Source organism: Nomascus leucogenys, chromosome 3 (genome assembly GCF_006542625.1).
Source record: "Nomascus leucogenys isolate Asia chromosome 3, Asia_NLE_v1, whole genome shotgun sequence".
Taxonomy (NCBI): Eukaryota; Metazoa; Chordata; class Mammalia; order Primates; family Hylobatidae; genus Nomascus; species Nomascus leucogenys.
The window spans coordinates 14,211,227-14,231,134 of record NC_044383.1 but is presented as its reverse complement, the minus strand read 5'-3'; the positions used below and the strand labels follow the sequence as shown (position 1 = coordinate 14,231,134).

At 51.4% G+C, this 19,908-nt stretch overlaps 1 protein-coding gene across 1 annotated transcript in view; it reads left to right on the top strand.

The window, feature by feature from the left end:
• The window catches only part of GRK5 (G protein-coupled receptor kinase 5), a 246,783-nt gene that overhangs the window by 118,969 nt on the left and 107,906 nt on the right, over positions 1 to 19,908 (top strand). The window contains exon 2 of the mRNA XM_003255024.3: positions 623 to 718. Coding sequence (XP_003255072.1) covers positions 623 to 718 — 96 coding nt within the window. The remainder of the gene's footprint in view (positions 1 to 622; positions 719 to 19,908) is intronic.

The window sequence follows — 19,908 nt, the reverse complement described above, 5'->3', positions numbered from 1 at the left end:
GTGTGTGTGCATGTTCATCACGTCCACATGCTCAGTACTCGTGTGCACTGGGGAGGATGTGAGGTCGGGCGGGCCCCTCAGGAGTCTCTCCTTCCTTCCAGTCTCGGAGACTCTGGTGTTTGTGAGGAGGGAGAAGAAGGGGGTACTTGACAAGTGGAAACTGAAGTTCTTGTCCCCCAACATCTAGCCTCCAGCTGGGGAAGGAGGCTCTCCACAGAAAGCAAGAGGACAAAATGAGGGCCATGAGGGGCTGTGGGCACCTGCCTGTGCCTCCGCCCCACAGGGATGTCCTAAGCTAAAGGGGGCGTTCAGACGCGGCAGGCCTGGCCCCTGCTGTGGGAAGGCTGTGGTCTAGTCTAGGGAAACAGCAGTGCAGGGGAGCCCTAGGCCTCACTGCTAGGGGGCCGGGGTCAGACAGGACTGTGCAGGATACTGGGGCTCACAGCCCACCTGGGAGGAATAGTGTGTGTGTATGTGTGTGTCTTGGGCTGGAGGTGTGTCACTGGCGTGGCCTACAGCCGTCCCTCTGTCTTTCAGCCCAGGAGGCTGGTGGGCAGGCTCACTGCGGGGACGCCGCAGGCTCCGGAGCCTCAGCCAGGCATCTGTTTCCCCATCTCTGCAGGGGGCGGAGGAAAGCGCAAAGGGAAAAGCAAGAAGTGGAAGGAAATCCTGAAGTTCCCTCACATTAGCCAGTGTGAAGACCTCCGAAGGACCATAGGTAAGCTGTCCTGCCCGGGGGCTGTGGGGGCAGCGAGTAGCAGGTGAGCCGCCAAGCCGTCTGTGCAATGAGGCAAATGCCAGTCAGTGGGCACAGTATCGTGTTTCCAGATAGGGGCTCCAGGCTGACCTCTTTGCTAATTGACATAAACAGGCAACCAGTATTCATTGAATATATGGCGTGTGCCGGGCAGAGCAACCTCCTCCCAGTTACCATTTGAGGCAGGTGCTATTATTTAATATTTCACTTCACCTTTCAGATGGGGAAACTGAGGCACAGAGTGGTTCTGTAACCGGCCCAAAGTCACACAGCTGATGGGAGGGTGGTGGAGGTGGGCCAGGCCCAGCACAGAGCCGCCGCTCGTAACTTCCCCCCTTTCTTCCTGGAGCCTGTGGGTCCTGCCCTCGGGGCAGCCCAGGCTTTGGGAGCTGAGAGTCGGGTGAGGTGGGGGAGGTGGGGTGAGGTGGAGTGAGGTGGGGGAGGTGGGGCTCCCCTTTCCACTTGCTGGGGATGTCAGTGCTCCTGAGAAGCCACTGGGCTCAGTGGCACAGCTTAGCCCCTTGTATCCAGCACACACACACCAGGCACCTCCAAGAGCAGCCAACCAAGTGGGTCTGTGCCTGGTCCCATGCAGGACACGGCTGTGGTGAGGAGGCCTGGGTGCCTGGGCGAGAGCGCCCGGGGGAAGGCATGATGTGAGGCCCCACTCCAGAGTGTCTGGGGTCCCGGCCCTTCTCCCCTCTGTGCCCTGGGGCGAGTCCTTCCCTGTCACCACGTGAGGGCTCCCCATCCGCTTATTATTGTCAGAGGTCATGGACGTGCTGAACACGTTTAAGAGGACTCAAGTCCACTGAAGGCTGGGCACGGGGTGGTGCCGCCTGGAACTCCATAGGCCCAGCTTTTCTGGGGACTTCTGCCCAGGGCCTCGGGTGAGCTGCCCTGTGCCTGCCCTGGAATTTGAGGCCACGTGTAGCCATTCATTCAGCTTTTCTAAATGGCCTCTTCACGGCCTGGCCCCACCAGTTTCCAAGGCCGGGGCGACTTGCCTGCCACCCCCAGGCTTGCTCCGTCCTGGCCCCGGGCCACCCAGTCCACACTCCAGGTTTATAGGTGATAGGAAGCCATTTGTGCCCTGCCCCACGAAGGCAGACATGAGCAGGTGAAGCAAATCGGGATCCTGAAGGGTCAGGAAACGTCCTCAAGACCCACCTTCCATCCCTAAAATCCCAGGCACGTCAGAATCCCCGTGGTGTTCTCAGGCCGAGAATGCTGCTGGCCTGAGGGATCGGGGGCTCTGGGTCCAGGCAGACATGGGTTCAGATCCTGCCCTCTCTACTGGCCACATGACAAGTTAATTTCTCCTGCTGAGCCTGTTTCCCCAGCTGTAACACTGTCTGTGAATCCAGTCATAGGGTGGTGGAGTGGGTGAGATGAGACCATGTGTGTAAAGGGCTTAGCTGGTGCCCTCCTCGGGAGACCAGGGGCCCATGCCCCTCTGCACGCTGGTGTGCTTTCCAGAGTTCCCACAGACACCACGGTGCCATGGATGCCGCGTGCACCCCTGATGATCAGCTTTTCTGCTGGAGGCACTCGAGGTCGGGTGGAAGAGAAGAGGGGCTGTGTTCCTGGGGCTGGAGCTTACTGGGGAGGATTTGACCACTGAGACTTTGCAGGGGGGCCTTCAGAGAGGGGAGCCAGGGAGAACTCCTCGGGTGACCGGCCATTTCCTCATGGGGGGCCATTTTGTTCTTCATGCTAATTTTGGCTCAGAGAGAATAGGGCCTGTTGTGGGACTGGGGAGGAGACCTTAGTTGCCATGGTTGCAACTCACTCATGTGTGCCCAGCAAGTACCCCCTTTCTGGTGAGCCGAGCCTTCTCTGTCATTTTCATCCTGGGTCTGCTGGCTGCCAGAAAGCCATTCCTGGATGCCGAGCCCAGCTTCTCCCAAAAGAGGGATGTTACCTCACAGCCCATTCACTGTGGCCCCAGGGAACGTCTTGCACTCATCCACAGGGCCACAGGGCTGCTCGGAGAGACCTTTCTGGGGTGTTGAGTTGGAGGTGAGAGCTTACAACAGGAGGAAAGCATCTCCAAGGGGAGCAATGTGAGAAGCGGGCACCTGCACACAGCCACGCTCACCTGGCAGGGCGGTGCTTCCCGGCCCTGGCTAAACTGTCTGCAGGTGATGATGCCAGGAGTGCTATGGGGCACAGCCAGATATGAAGGCCACTTCCTCAGAGAAGCCTCTTTTGACTCCTGAATTTAAATGAGCTCCAGACCAGAGTCTCTCAGAGCACCTGTCCTCTTTTGCCAGAGCACCCTTCCTCAGGGCTCTTTGAGGAGGAACTGGATTGTTAAAATTCACCACTGCGTAGTTGGTGCCTGGCTCACGGGAGGGGCACAATCGATGTTAGCTGGATGAACGAGGGAAGGAAAGAATAAATGAAGTGTAAGTGACCACTCAACTTATGAAGTGTTTTTAATAAATAGAAGAGCATTGAGAGCCAGAGACTGAGCATTCATGTAGCTGCCATCCAGATGAGAGAAATCTTAATATTTTGCTATATTTGATTCATGTGTTTCTCAAAAATATAAAACATGAAAATATGAAATATAGGATTTATGGTTCCAGACAAGAGGGAGTAGATGCGGTATTCCCTGTCCTTCCCGCTAAGGACAGTCAAAAACCCTGGATATTATGTATAAAACAAACATCAGATTTTGAAAGCAGGGAGAGAAGAAGGCAGACTGGCTGGGGACCTCGAGCCATGAGGGACAACACAGCGGTGAGCTCCCTGGGTTTCTTTTTTATATCCCAGAGTGGATCCTAGACAAACTTGCAACCCACAATGCCAGTGGGTGCAGACTAAAAAGCTCCTTCCCTCAAGACCAGCCTGACCAACATGGAGAAGCCCCATTTCTACTAGAAATACAAAATTAGCTGGGCGTGGTGGCGTGCGCCTGTAATCCCAGCTACCCGAGAGGCTGAGGCAGGAGAATCACTTGAACCTGGGAGGCAGAGGTTGCAGTGAGCCGAGATCGCGCCATTGCACTCCAGCTTGGGGAACAAGAGTGAAACTCTGTCTCAAAAAACAAAAACAAAAACAAAAAAAACCTCCTTCCCCCTGCAGAAAAGCTTTTGCTGGCAGAGCTGGTTACTGTAAAACTGTCACGTTTCTGCTACAGTTCACACGCCGGCAACGCAGACACCTACTTTTTTTTTTTTTTTTTTTTTTGGAGATGGAGTCTTGCTCTGTTCCTCAGGCTGGAGTGCAGTGGCGTGATCGTGGCTCACTGCAACCTCTGCCTCCTGGGTTCAAGCAATTCTTGTGCCTCAGCCTCCCTAGCAGCTGGGATTACAGGCGCCTGCCACCACGCCCAGTTAATTTTTGTATTTTTAGTAGAGACAGGGTTTTGCCATGTTGGCCAGGCTGGTCGCAAACTCTTGGCCTCAAGCGATCAGCCCATCTTGGTCTCTCAAAGTGTTGGGATTACGGGTGTGAGCCACTGCACCGCCTTTTTCTCCTTCATGTAACCTATGTCTTAGCATGGGCTGCTTTATCAAATTCCCACAGACTAGGTGGCTTAAACAACATTTATCTCTCATTGTTCTGGAGGTGGGGAAGTCCAAGATGAAAATGCCGGCAGATCTGGTGTCCTATGAGGGCCCAGTTTTTCCTGGTTTACAGTTGGCTGTCTTCTTGTATCCTTGCATGGTGGGGAGGGGGGGAGAGAGAGAGAGAGAGAGCGAGCCCTCTTGTCTCTTTTTATAAGAGCGCTAATCCTATTCATGATGGCTCCACCCTCATGACCGAATCACCTCCCAAAGGCGTTACCTCCAAATAACATCACACTGGGGGTTAGGTTTCAACATATGTGTTGCAGGGAGGACGCGGACATTCAGTCCATAGACTAGGACTAGGTTCAGTGCCAACCTATTCCTAGATTCAAAGGGCCAGTGCACCCCGGCTTTCCACCTCTCCCCTGAGACACAGCTTCTCATACTTTGAGATGAACCAGCGCTGCCAAGGCCTGTTGCCCCTCCCAGCCCCCTCCTCCCAAATTAAGACTCTCAGATCTAGGATGGGTGTGATGGCTCATGCCTGTATCCCACTGGAGGCGGGGGGGGGGGGGGGGGGGGGACTCTAAAAAAAAAAAGTGGATGGGCGATGCCTGTAATCCCAGCTACTCAGGAGGCTGAGGCAGGAAAATCGCTTCAACTTGGGAGGCAGAGGTTGATCTCCTCACTCCAGGCCTCCTCCCCATAAGCTTCCAGGCATTGCTCTGGGAGCACCTGAGTGTCCCTCAGCTTCCAGTCTGCCTGGCCCCACCTCATTCACTTCCACTGTGGGGGACCTGGGAGCACAGGATTTGGCTCTGAGCTTTTCTCTGTCCATGGACCACCGCCCCCCCTCCCACCGACCATGGGCCCCAGCCCTGTCTGTCCTTCTAGGTCCATAAACTGGCCTCTTGGCAGGGTCCACTCCCCTGGGATGGTGTGAGGAGCGTGCGTGCTGGCGTGTGGAAATGGATTCTTCTGTTCTGCCGGAGGGTATTGAAAAGGCTCTGTGTGTGAGTGCCGTGGGAGAGAGGCCCGGGAAGGGCAGGAAGGCTGACGTGAGCCATGGGGCTGCAGCTCGTGGCCACGGGGCCAGGGTCTGGGCCTTCCCACTGTTTACAGTCCGTCGCTGAGGTGTTTGCCCAGTCTCTGCTGGGGTCCTGCTGGAAGGCTTTTTAAAATAAAATTCTAATTTCTTTCCTAGACCAATACACAAACCAAACAGTGGCCAATACTGCATTTATTTTTCTTGTGGACACATGAGCTCACTTTCTGAAGTTCTTTGGGAGGATGTCCTGGGACAGGCTTTGTGCCAAGGGGACAGGACCCCTCTAGGGTGTGAGGTGGTGCCATGAGAAGGCTCTTGATCAGAGGTGAGGGCAGAACCCATGAGGACCCCAGGATGCCGCCATCTCTGGATGGCCCCAAACAGTGGTCTGTTAAAACCCTGGCCTTCTGCCTTCAGCCCTGCCCTGGACAGTCACAGACCATCTCTATCTAGCAGCCAGTGTGATTTTTGAAAAATGAAAACTGGACCCTGTGAAATCGTTCTCCTGCTGAAACCACCACAACAGCTCTCCATCCCACTAAGTGAAACCCAGACTCCTCACGGTGGCTTGTAAGCACTTTGCCCTGAGGTGAAGCCTGTAGACCCCTTATCAGAAGAATGCTTTTATATATAAAATAGAATACGTAGGGTTACAGAAGAAACTGATCCTTTTTAAATATGCTTACTACATACTTCTAAAATTTATGATACAGAAATATATGTGCTTCTTTGTTAATACTTTAAATTATAAGGTCTAACTGTGGGTCTAATAGCTATTGTAATTTTGATTTTTTTTTTTTTTTTTTGCCACAGGGTTTGACTGTCGCTCAGGCTGGAGTGTAGTGGCGTGATCTTGGCTCAGTGCAACCTCTGCTTCCTGGGCTCAAGCTGTCCTCCCACCTCAGCCTCCTGAGTGGCTGGGACTACAAACGTTCACTACCATGCCCAGCTAATGTTTGTATTTTTTGTAGAGATAGGATTTTGCCATGTTGCCCAGGCTGGTCTCAAACTCCTGAGCTCAAGTGATCCTCCCTCCTCGGCCTCCCGAAGTGCTAGGATTACAGGCGCGAGCCACTGCACCCGGCCAGCTATTGTAATTTTGAACTTGTCATGAACCTGAGTGAGCTTTTCAGATATCTGCAACAACTGATAGGAATGGATCTTTGATTTCCATCGGTGACAAGTCCCAGGCACTGCTGACATTATTGTAGGTTGTTGTCTACATTCATAATTGAAGGAAGTGCATATTTTCAGTTAGAGGTTGGTGAAAAGAAAGATGACATTTTTCTCCACCCCAGTCCATGGACTCCCTAAATCCTATCCATGGTCCTTTTGGCAGTGCCCTCCCTGTGCTGCCCTACGTGAGCTGGCCCTCACCTTCATCTTAGATCCCTCCCTCCTCCACCATTCACAAGCTGGTCTCCCTTTTGTCCTTTGAATAACACACGCTTGTCTCCAGCCCAGAGCCTTTGCACCTGCTGTTCTCTCTACCCGGAATGTTCTTCCTCACACTTTTTCTTCCAGGGGACTTTAAGGTCTCAGTCCAAATATCATCTCCATAGAGAAGCCTTCTAAAAAGGAACCATACCCTCCCTCTAATTGCATCCTTTCCCATAGTGCTGTTTATTTAATGTTCTTACCCATAACTCCGTCTGAAGTCATCTTTTCGTTCACTTGTGTATTTTCTGTCTCCCACACTGGACTGGATGTTCTATGTTAATAGCAACTGTGTCTTGCCTGGTTCACTATGAGAACAGTGTCTGGCATAAAATAGGGGTTCATTAATACTAGGTGAATGGAGGAATGAATGAGGTGAAATATTTGAAATTAGAGCTCTTTTAAAAAAATTGGTGACATGTGTTTGCTGTACCCAAATTTAACCTTAGCCAGTAGTTTACACTTAAAGTAATTAAAGTCTGGCCCTAGGAGGCACTGTAGGAAGCAGCTGCTGTAACCCATCCCCCCACCCCTCCATCCTCATCATCCGGATGAGGCAGCTCAGCGCGATACATAGTCTCACAGCCACTAAGTGGGGAGCGGAAGCTGGTGGCTCCTGGGGCAGGTTGGTTTCCTCTGAAGCTGTAGTCGGAGTCATGATCACAGTGATGTTAGGTTTTCACAGAATCCTTAGCTCAGGGGACTGGAGAGCATCTTGTCCACTACCCATTGGTGGTGGAGTAAACAGGCTTCAAGGGGAGAGTGACCCGCCCAGGACAGCCGGGTCCCTGGTCTGGAGTGACACCTTGCAACTCCCCATGAGCATATTGCTGCATAAACATGTGGGCAAGGCCCCAGCCAGTACTCAAGGCAGGGAGACTCCTTAGGTGCTCAAAGGGGTGGACATTTCTGTCTCTCTTGTATCTTGTAAGTGTGTGCGGCGAGTTTCTCTGCTTATTCAGTGCATGTTTAGTGAGCACTGAAAACGTGCTGTTCATGGGGGAGCTGAGCGGATCGCTGATCTCCTGGAGCTCATCCACCAATAAGCATGGGAGACCGACTGAAATTAAGATGAGATGACAAATCAAGAAGGTTCCACAAGGGTGTGGAGCAGGTTGCTGAGCTGCAGAACCAAGGCAAAGGTCTATCCCCACTTCCCTGGAGGAAGTGGCGTCCCTCCTGGCCTAAAAGATCTCTCTGCGAGCTCCCTGAGGGCCTGGACCATGGGCTCTCCATCTGGGCGTCTCCGTTGCTGTAGCAGCATGAGTGAGTGGATGGATGTTGCCTTCTCTTCAACTTGGAAGCCAGGACTGTGAGTGGCAGCCATGAGCACTGAGACAGATTCCTAGGCCAGGTGCAGCGGTGCAGGACTGAGCATTGAGACAGATTCCTAGGCCAGCTGCAGCGGCGCAAGCCTGGAACCCCAGTGCTTTGAGGGGCGGAGGCAGGAGGATTGCTCAAACCCAGGAGCCCGAGGATACAGTGAGCTATGAATGTGCTGCTACACCGCTCCAGCCTAGGCGACAGAGCGAGACCCTCTAAAAAAAAAAAAAAAAAAAGAGAAGAGAGATTCCTTGCCGCCCATCTCTGCTTCCAGTGTGAACCCCAGGTATGAACTAACAGATTTTCAACAGAACTGGCAGAGGGCAGACAGACCGCGAGAGGAGGAAGGGGTTCTCTAACGTCTGCTCGGTGAAACATCAAATAGTGACTTTATTAGTTAATGGGATAATTGTTCATGGGAGATCATTAGAGAGCCCAAATCAAAGAATTTCTTGGGATGTCCGAAACTTGGAAGGCTGGAACGTCATCACGAAGATAAAAGATTGTTGAGGTCTGCAAATATTTCTCAGTGACGCAGAAAGGTCTGTTGGGCAAAAGTGTGGCATTTTTATTTATTTAGCTCAGGCTCATTGCATACTTTATTCTTTCATTAAAAAAAGTCTGAGGGGGCTTGAGTGAAAGAGTTGATTATTCCACTGTTTGGCAATATTTCTGTAGGAACTGTCCAAAAGCTATATAATAAATCAAGGCCCCCTCCCCACCCCCCAACAGGACTGACGTTTATGAGGAGGCTGTTCGCAGAAAGTAGCTGCTGCGTCTGGCGTGCCACAGCGGTGCCCCGAACTCTCACAGGCAGACAGGGGAGATTGAATTGCCTTGTGGGAGAGCCTCTTGCCAAAGCCTTAACTGTTTCCAGGAGCAGAAGCCCCAGGCTGTGGGGGATTCCTAGAGGAAAATGTAGAATCTTTTAACATGAGGAAAAAAAAAACCATCTTCATAGTGTGAAGATTTCCTTGAAGTAGCCTAGTACTTGGTTATTCACCCAACATTGCCTGCCTACTGCTTTGCCCTGCCTGCCTTGCCTCCCTCTCTCTCTCTCTCTCTCTCTCTCCCCCCTCCCTCTCTCTCCATCTCTCTCCCTCTCCCTCTTTCTCTCTCTCTCTTTCTTTCCTCCTTTCCTTCTTTATCTTTCTCTGATATGTATTTTTTGAGACAGAATCCCACTATGTTGCCCAGGCAGGGCTCAAGTAATGTTCCTATCTCAACCTTCTAAGTAGCTGAGACTGCAGGTGTGAGCCACTCTGCCCAACTGCCATGTTCCCTTTTTTGTTTTTTTTGAGATGGAGTCTCACTCTGTCCCCCCAGGCTGGAGTGCAATGGTGTAATCTTGGCTCACTGCAACCTCCGCCTCCCGGATTCAAGCAATTCTCCTGCCTCAATCTCCCAAGTAGCTGGGACTACAGGCGCCTGCCACCATGCCTAGCTAATTTTGTGTTTTTAGTAGAGACAGAGTTTCACCATGTTGGCCAGGCTGGTCTCAAACTCCTGACCTCATGTGATCCACCTGCCCTGGCCTCCCAAAGTGCTGGGATTGCAGGCGTGAGCCACTGTGCCCGGCCTGCACATGTTCTTTAAACCAGACACTGGCTAACAGATACTTGTTAAGCTCCTCCTCTGTGCTAGGCATTGCTGCAGTCGCCGGAGCTGTGTCACAGGCCACCCTTGTCCAGCAGCAAGGGCTCCTGGAAGGATCTCCGTCAGTCTTCAAGATGAAGTGGTGGTGCTGCTGCTCCCAGCCCTGTGACTTTAAGCAAGTAGCTTACTTTCTCTAGTTTGCAGTTTCTTTGTGTATAAACCGGAGACACTAACACCAACCTGGTGGAGCCTCTGGGAGGGCCAACAGAGTGTTGCACACAGGCCATCATTGTCATCAGCATCGTCATTGTCATCGTCATCCTCACGGCGGTAGCGGTTTGAGGGCAGAGGTTGAGGACCCTTTGAGAGGGTTTTGGAGTTTCCCAGAGAAGCTGAATCGGCTACACAGGATGAATGAGGCCAGCTGTTTTTGTGCCGAGGTGAAGTGGGTTCAGTGTCCCAGAGACTGTTGCCTTGGAGTCATCGGAATCCTCCTCTTCCTAGAGCACTGCCTCCAGCTGCTTCCTCTTCTTGGAAGCCCGCCCTGATTCCTGCGGTCCTCAGCCTTCCTTCCTCCCCGTGGCTCCACAGTTTGCCCAGGGAATCTGGAAGCATCACACTCTGCCCGGGCCCCTGCTCTGGCCCGGTGTGTTTCCTTGAAAGGACATATGTCATCTAGTAGCCTGCAGCCCTGAGTCCTAACAATGGTTACCCCCAGGGAAGGCGTGAAGGTCAGAGGGGACATTGGCTTTATCTCTAAGATCGTTTTTTTTTTTTTTAAAAGAATGAATTGGCATGTTCTTTGTCTAATTAAAAATCCAAATGAGTAAAGACCAGATACCCTGCCTGATTCCACAGTGGGGCAGAGGGAATGGTGACACTGTTTCCCCCTCTCTTTGTTAGCTTTGTGCCCCTTGATGAGTCTGGGGCCCCTGAGAGGATGATGAGAATCTCACACATCTTGGTGACCCAGTCCCCTTCAGGCCTGCCTGGCTGGCACGTGAGCTCTTGATTTCATCGTCAGGGAAACCAAGTCTCTCTGCAGACGTCATTGCTGTCCTTGGGGTGATAAGGGCGCGTCATGTCTGTCGTTCTGCCACCTAGCCGTGCTCTGATAAGGCACAGCATCTGCTTGTCCTTGGAGGGCGAAATAAATTTAGATGTGTTGGGTTTGGAACATCAGGTGACCTGTCTGCAGCTGGAGCTCTCAGGAGGGGAGAGTGGCCCCGCTGTCTGCGGTGTTAGTCTCACCTCCCCACTACGGCCGGAAGCTCCTTGAAAGAGAAGGCACGAACTCAGGCGCATGCGAGATACCCAGCAATACTGCCCGTGGGTGTCTTGTTTGGACAGTCTTAGAATGGAGTGGTGGCAGGGATTTTACAAATCACCTGGAGTTGTGGTTTTCAAAGACGGCTCTGCAGGGAGAGTGTGTGATCCAGGCCAGGCTTTTACCCAATTGGGCTTTATTTTACCTTTTATATTTGGGCTTCCGTGTCAGATTTCATTCTAGGGCTAAATTTGAGTTTGAAACCCACTGTTCTAGGCCAGTTCTCCCATTTCCAGATAAGTGAACTGAGTCCCGGAGAAACAAGGTCTTGCCAGGGTCTCCCCATGATTTGACTCCAAGGCAGGCTCTCTCCCCTACTGCATTAGTTTTTCCTGAGGTTGCCATAGTGAAATACCAGAGACCAGGTGGCTTAAGCAGCAGCAGTTTATTGTCTCACAGTTCTGGAGGCTGGAAGTCCAAGATCAGGGTGTCAGCAGGTTTGGTTCGTTCTGAAGGCTGGGAGGGAGAAGCTGTTCCAGGCCTCTCCTGTGGCCTCTGTTGGTTTGCTGTCATTTTTTGGTGTTCTGTGGCTGTAGACTCATCAGCCCTATCCCTGTCTTCACCTTCACTCGGTCTTCTACCTGTGTGAATGTCTATCTCTAAGTTTCCCCCCCTTTTTTCTTTCTTTTTTTTGAGATGGAGTTCTGCTCTTGTTGCTCAGGCTGGAGCACAACAGCATGATCTCAGCCCACTGCAACCTCCACCCCCTGGGTTCAAGCAATTCTCCTGCCTCAGCCTCCCGAGTAGCACCCGCCACCATGCCCGGCTAATTTTTTTTTATATTTTTAGTAGAGACGGGGTTTCACCAGGTTGCCAGGCTGGTTTTGAACTCCTGACCTCAGGTGATCGCCCACCTCGGCCTCCCATGTTATTGGGATTACAGGCGTGAGCCACCACACCCGGCCAAGTTTCCCCTTTTTCATGAGGACACCAGTCATATTGGATTAGGACCCACCCTAATGACCTCATTTTAACTTGATTATCTCTGTAGCGACCCTCTTTCCAAATAAGGTCACGTTCTGAGGTAATGGGGATTACGACTTCAGTGTATCTTCTTTAGGGGATCCAGTTGAACCCATAACATATTCACCTGCTCATGTGGTCTGGTGGAGTTAAAGGTAGAGGGGTCAGGGATCCTGATTCCCACCGGGTCTGAGGGTGGACACTCCCTCTCCCCTGAGCCTGGTGGGGAGTTAACCGCTGTAATCCCGGGCTGCTCACTTCCCCAGTGGACCACAGGAATGTCTGTGGGAGGAGCAATTGTTTTTCAGACCATGTTGCAGCTTTTTCAATCTCCCTGTTTGTTATTGGTTAAGTCATAGTAATTGGAAAATTATTTTGCTAAAAAACACAGAACATTATAAGGAAAGAAAGTCACCACTAATTTTACATCTCAGAGCCATAGTTAACACCTTCATGTAATTTCTTCTAGCTTTTTTCCCCATCCATATACATGTGGTTTTGTTTCTTACCTCTTTTCTTAACATAGTATCAAAAATGTTTTCCCTTGTCATTAAAATCTTCATAAATGTGAGGTACATTTTTCCATTTGATGCATATTTAGTGAGTGTCAGGCATGGTGGATACATCAGTGAGCAAAGCGCAAAACTTCTCATCTCATGGGCTGCCCTCCTGCAGGTGAAATGACATACTGGGCCATTGGGAGCTCACCTAGTACCCTCAACCCAGCATCCACCCAGGCCCCCGGTCTCTCCCAACCTACGGCTTACTTCCTGTTGGTGAATTCTTCCTTTAAGCGATCTTGAGAATAAGCCCTTGCCCGTGAACCCAGAATAAATGTGATTTGTAAAGTTCTCCTAACTATCTACTATTTGGGTTTTTTCCACCTAGTTTTTGCCATTACAATTAATGTTCAAATGAACATCTTTGTACTTCATTGTGACATTTTGATCTATGGCTCAAAGGTAAGAAAGTCCACTGTCTTTTTGAAGGCCAGAACACAGCAGCCTGTATGGTGCTGTTTGCTTCCTCGGGAATGTTCTTTTCATTTCCAGCTTTGCACTTGCATCCACAGACATTAACCTGAAATGTGATGGCGATGGACAAAGTGGATGATGTTTGGCGAGTGGCCTCTGCCTGGCTTGCCTGCCTCGGTTCACTGCAGTCAGCAGGTGTGAGAAGGACTTTTCTGTCTATTTTAAGGCCCCTCACTGAAAATGAGAAAAACAAGCTCGTTTGTGCGGGGGACCTCAAGCCAACACAAGAGCCCTGCCACCCTGCAGCAGCCTGAGCGTGACAGCATTCTGCCCCATAAAGAGATGCTAGGAAAACACTTTTAATGGTCTCTGCCTAGACTCTATTTACGGAATTTATTTCCCAGAGCTCAGGCCGTTCAGCAGTACCTTGGCAGCAGGGCCCAGCAAAGCTGCAACTCCTGTCTCCCCTCCACGTCTGCCTGAGTGTATTAAACCCCCTTGTTCTGAACACTACAGAGCTAGTACCTGAAAGGCAGGAGTGGGGGGTTGTAGGGAAGAAAAGCCATGGGTTGTAGGATATTTGGGGCCAATATAAACTTCCAAATTAAAAAACAAAAACTAGCTAGTCTCGGTGGCTCACTCCTGTAATCCCAGCACTTTGGGAGGCAGAGGCATGTGGATCACTTGAGCTCAGTGTTCAAGATCAGCCTGGGAAACGTGGCAAAACCTAGTCTCTACTAAAAATACAAAAAATTAGTCAGGCTTGGCAATGTGAGCCGGTAGTCCCAGCTACTTGGGAGGTTGAGGCAGGAGAAATTGCATGAGCCAGGGAGGTAGAGGTTGCAGTGAGCTGTGATCACACCATTGCACTCCAACCTGGGCGATGGGAGTGAAACTCTGTCTCTATTAAACAAAAACAAAACCAACAACCAAAGAACAACACAAAATTACCCTCCAAAGAGCTAGGGGCATGAGCTACTGTTGGCTCCTAGCTGTGGCCCTTTTCAGCCAGCAGTAGAAAGGAAGATGTAAAATCCTGAAGCATTTTGAGTACTGCTTTTTTTTTTTCTTTCCTGTTTGATGATTGATGCTAAACCATCTTTTAAGTGGTTTTTTGTTTTTTTTGTTTTTTTGTTTTTTTTTTGAGACAGAGTCTCTGTCACCCATTCTGGAGTGCAGTGGTGTAGTCTCACTCACTGCAACCCCCACCTCCCGGGTTCAAGTGATTCTCGTGCCTCAGCCTCCCAAGTAGCTGAGATTACAGTTGTGCGCCACCACGCCCAGCTAAATTTTGTATTTTTAATAGAGACGGGGCTTTGCCATATTGGCCAGGCTGGTCTTGAACTCTTGGCCTCAAGTAATCTGCCCACCTCAGCCTCCCAAAGTGCTGGGATTACAGGTGTCAGCCACCATGCCCAGCCCCAAAACTTAGGTTTTAATTCCTTTTCTCATTACAAAAATAATATATGTCCATGGTTGCAATTTCCAAAACAATTTTAAAAGGGGAAAATAAAAACTGCCGATGAGATAAGGATAAGCACTGTTAACACTTTGGTCTGTTGCCCTTTCGTAGTTTGTTCTGCTTCTAAGGAGAGAATTGTACCAGCCCCGACTATCATCTTCCTTGCCCAGACATCAGATATCATTTAAAATGGAAACCTATGGTTGTAGAATCCCCCCGGACTGGGAGGCAGAAGACCCAGGTTCTTGTGTTACCACTTGGTCCTGTGGCCTTGGGAAAGCCACTTAACCTTGATTTGCTCGTCTTTAAAATGGGGACTCAGTATTCCTCACCTTAGCAGATGGAGTGGCCAAAGGTGTTACTGGCAGAGAGTGCTTTGCAAAGTGCTGTGCAAATTGCTGGCCAGTTTTGATGTGGGTGTGTGAGCCTTTGGTTGGACAAATGGCCAGAGTAGTTTTCCTGTCTTCTTTGGGGAAACTGTGACCCTTTCTTGTAAAGCTGTTCTGTCTCTGATCCTGGTGAACATCACCAGCTTCCTCTAGCTGCCCAGAGCTGCCCGTCCCCTCTGCCCTGCCGTGTGGCACTTGGCCCAGTGCAGCGTCCAGTCCCTCTCCAGGTCCAGGTGCCTCGGCCTCCACAGTATCTCCTAGTCTGCCCCTCTCGCCCCATCTCCACCATTTCCACTTGATCCTTGTCCCTGCCTGAACTCCTGTGTCAGCTCCTTGCCCCCTCCAGGCGTACCCACTTCCAACCAAGCTCCATGCAGCAGCCAGGAGGCTCTTTCTGAAATGTCAGTCTGCTCTCGCCACCACCTGCTTCAGTAGCTTTCCACTGCTGTCAGGACAGAGTCCAGAGGTCTTGCTGAAGCTGACCAGGCCCGGCCTCTCCACCCTTGCTGACTGCTTCAGCTTCACCCCTGCCGCTTATCTCCTGACTTAGCCATTCCTTCATGTTTCTTCTTTTCACCAGGCCTTTGCCTAGGCTGTTCCCTCTGCTGGATACACTTCCCTAACCCTGCTTGGTAATCAACTCAACCTTAGTCCCCTGCTTCATAGGTCACTCCAGGAAGCCTTCCCTGGTGACCTCACCTAGTCAGGGTTTGCTCCCCACCCTCATGCTGCCACTGGCCCCACTGTGGTTGTCTGATGACTCACCTTTGTCTTCTATTTGGCTGTGGGCTCTGTGAGAGTAGAGCCTGGGTCTGCCTGACTGTGTTTTGCCAGCACCCAGCATGAGTGTCTACCCTGTACCAGGCACTTGTAGAATCTTGTTTAGATATTTTGTTCTCCCCTGGAGATGGAAAAACACTCAATCTTCCCAAGTGCTAGACTGATTGCTGATGGGTCTTATTTTTCTCTCTGAGTTCTTTTAAGAGTCCTGGAAATGTGGACTGAGAACAGCTGTCGCATGTCAGTTCCGAAGTAGCTGCTTTCATCAGAAACGGTTTAGAGAGAGATTCTCAGTTGCACCTCCCGCCAAGGGCAGTGACCCCACTTTTCTCTCCCTTTGCAGGCCCCTATCCGACCTCAAGGGGAGGCGTGGGAGAGTTATGGGGAGTACATCCCACCGGCACAGCTGTCATGTCAGCCCCGTCTGGCTGCCGGAGTTCGACGGGCACAGGCATGACTCTGCTAAAGGCCTTGGCTGAGCCCAGCTTGGGGCAGAGCAAGCCACTGAGAATGGCTTTGCCAAAAGACTCCGTCGTCAGGCTTGGGTGTCCACAGCCTTGGAGTGCTGAGCAGCTGGAACATCCTGAGGCATGTGGTGGGTCAGCTGGGACAAAGCCATTGAGCTGCTAAACCAAACCAGCGCTGCTAGATTGGGACGGAGACAGCAGTGAGGAACATGAACTCCAGTGTCAGAGGGACCTGGGTTTCATCCAGGCTGTATTCCTTACTGGTTGTGACTTTGAGCAAGTGATTAGATTTCCCTGAACCCCAGTTTCCTTATCTGCAAAATGGGAACCGGAGTGTTGCAAGGATTCAGTGAAGACCTGCATGGGGAGGGCCGCGTAGGGTCTGGCCTGCAGCAAGTGCTCACGCAGCAGCCGCTTTCCCGTCTTCCTCTTCATCCTCACAGCCATTCTTCATCGTGGTTGTCATCAACTGTCCCATGCGGTGCAGAGCTTTGCTTCTTGGTTCCGCCTGCTTGGTGGTTGCCAGGTCCCGCCGGCTTAAGTTTATCTGTTTGTTCATTCATTCATTTATCTGTTAAGCCCTTCTTCCTTCTTCCGAGCCAGGGAGCCAGGGTGCTGCCAGGTGGTGGGGAGCGGCTTTCAGAAGTGGCTCTTGGCAGCTCAGGCTGGGCTACATTTATGGCCTTTATGTAACCCCTTTTCCCTGAGCCCCATTCCTGCCCCTGAGATCTTTATTTACTGACTCTCAGCAGACTTAGAGGTCCTGAAAGGCACCCCCCAACGCCCTCATCTCATTCATCCCTCTGCCTCCAGGCAGGAGGGTCCTCAGCCATGGCAAATGTGTGGGGTGATAGCCAATCCCAGCCATGAGCCCCTATTCAGCTTTTACCCTGGGCAAGATCCTGTGGAGGGTCCCAGTGTGGGGCTGGGGGAGGGATGTGGGATCAGCTGAGTTCCTTAGGAAGCTCTCCCTAGTTGGGAAGACGGCAGAAGGCCAACACTGGGTGACAGCCCTGTGCAAGTGTGCAAGGCAGGTGGCTGCCAAGGTCCATCCTCAGTACCAAGAGCCCAGGGGCAGGGTGGGGAAGGGGGACAGAGACATCTGTGTGGGAGGGAAGGTGCCAAGTGAATAGATGAGAGAGAGAGAGAGAGAGAGAGAGAACACTTTTGGGTCAGCAGGTTCAGCGTTATTCAACCAGCAAACATTTCCTGGATGCTTACTGTGGGCCAGGCACCAGGCTATGTGCTTTATAGACACACACTCGTCCAATCACTACAAAGCCCTGTGGGGCAGGTGCTGCCTTCCCCACCCCTATTTTAGGGATGAGGATGCAGAGACTCAGAGAGGTTAGTAAGTTGCTCACAGGCACAGAGCTCTGAAGGAAGTGGAGCCTGGATTCACACCTGGGCCTGAGTCGAGGCCATGCTGGTTGTGGATTTCCTCCATGTTGGCCATGCCTTCCCCGTGGACGTGGAACAATATGGGCACGTTCGGGAGAGGAGGTGTATTCTGCTTTGGTGGGCTCTATGCAGAGGTCATGAGGCAGAAGGTCAGGGGAGGCTGGGTTGGGCCAGGGACACCAGCCATGCCTCCTGTCTGAAAGGTGAGGTCCTTGCCCCGCAGATAGTAGGGAGCCATTGAATGTTCATCTCTGATAGCCCCTGCCTGCAATCATCCTGAGGATGAGAGCAGAGAGCAAAGGGAAGCCATGGACAGAGCAGGCTAGGCTTCCGGGCTATATGAGATGCAGTTCCTCCTTCTCCAAATTCTTCTTATTAACCCACTGTGTACAGTGTTTCTCAAGTATCCAGCCCAGGACTTGGGATGTACCATAAACAGCCTCCACTTATGATGACGGTAGCGCTAAGGCTCAGGTAACGCCACGGGAGGCAGGAGCGGCTGGATCGTCTGTCTCCTGCAGCGTGAGGCCAGAGCAGGTTTTTCTTTTTTCTTTTTCTTTTTTTTGGGGGAGTGGGGGGTAACAAATCCTTTTTTTATTTTTTATGGTTTTTTTTTTTTGGCCTAGCAGCAGTTTTATTTTATTTTATTTTTTTTCAGTGTTTTTATTTTTTATTTATTTTTGATTATACTTTAGGTTAAGTTTTAGGGTACATGTGCACAACCTGCGGGTTTGTTACATATGTATACACGTGCCATGTTGGTGTGCTGCACCCATTAACTCATCATTTACATTAGGTATATCTCCTAATGCTAGCCCTCCCCTCTCCCCCCACCCCACGACAGGCCCTGGTGTGTGATGTTCCCCATCCTGTGTCCAAGTGTTCTCATTGTTCAATTCCCACCTATGAGTGAGAACATGCAGTGTTTGGTTTTCTGTCCTTGCGATAGTTCAGAGTAGGTTTTTCTTTGTGACACCCGGTCACAGGATGCCTTTCAGGACCACCTGTCAGAGCTCTCCAAGCCGGCAGCTGTTCCCGCTGCCCACCTGTCTCTTCCCTGCTCTTTTTGGGGATGGTTTCTCGCTTCCCTGCTGTCTGTCCTCTCTTTCCCCTCCCCCTGCAGGGCCTTTTGGAAGGTGGCAGATGGGCATGAATGTCACACTGGCCGTCTCTTTGCCTGTGCTGTGCGTGGGGCCGTCCAGCCCGAGAGATCAGGTCAGGCATATTCCAGGTGCGACTTATGTTGGTGAGAAGTTCTCATAACCTGAGCTGATGGGGGTCAGAATGTGCGTGTGGGATGCAGAAGGAGTTTCCCACCCCTGGCAGTTCCCTGGCCTCCTCCCTTAGCCAGCCAGCCACAAGGCCCACCCTTCCTTCCTTCCTTCCTTCCTTCCTTCCTTCCTTCCTTCCTTCCTTCCTTCCTTCCTTCCTTCCTTCCTTCCCTCCCTCCCTCCCTCCCTCCCTCCCTCCTTCCCCTTCCTCCCTCCCTCCCTCCTTCCTTTCTTTTTCTTTTTTTCTGAGATGGAATCTCACTCTGTCTCCCAGGCTGGAGTGCAGTGGCGCCATCTCGGCTCACTGCAACCTCCGCCTCCCGGGTTCAAGCAATTCTCCTGCCTCAGCCTCCCGAGTAGCTGAGACTACAGGCGCCCGCCACCACGCCTGGCTACTTTTTTGTATTTTTAGTAGAGACGGGATTTCACCGTGTTAGCCAGGATGGTCTCGATCTCCTGACCTCGTGATCCACCTGCCTCGGCCTCCCAAAGTGCTGGGATTACAGGCGTGAGCCACCGCGCCCGGCCACAGACTCAGTTTCTTGGGGGTTGGCGGGTCAGCAGGTTTTGTGCTCATTTGGCTTTAGCATGAGAGGAGTGGTTCCAAGCCCCGCAGTCCAGCTGCAGTGTTAACTTCCCACTCATCCGTTACCTGGATCCCTGTTTCCCACAGGGGCTTCCCAGCCTCACCGGATAGAAACTTCAGAATTCTCCCATGGGTTGGATCTGTCCCCTCTTCTCCATCCTTGGTACTTGTCTTCCTGCATGGACTGGTGCAGTAGCCTCTTCGTTGGTCCTCTGTTTCTAGCTGGTATCTTTTTTCTTCCTTCCCATTTAATATGACTTTCTTGCTTGCTGTTCTTAACACTCAGAAGGTTCTTGACTTCTCTGAAGTCATCAAACTTGACACTCCTAGCAGATATCAAGGGTCTGTCCACTGCCTATGGTTCCTTCACCATATACTTTCCTTCCGCGCCACCCTGCCGGCAGACTTCAGGCCCTTGGGGAAACCCAGCAGCAGCATGGTGGGTAATAGGGTGTTTTCCAAGTTATGGTGTCAAATCTCTGCTCTTCTATTTAGGAGCTGTTTGACTCTTTTTTTTTTTTTAACCTCTCTGAGCTGCATAAACAGAAAAAAACAGATTTTCTTCTTGCTTCTAGGTCTTTGCTACAGCTGCATCCTCTGTCCTCT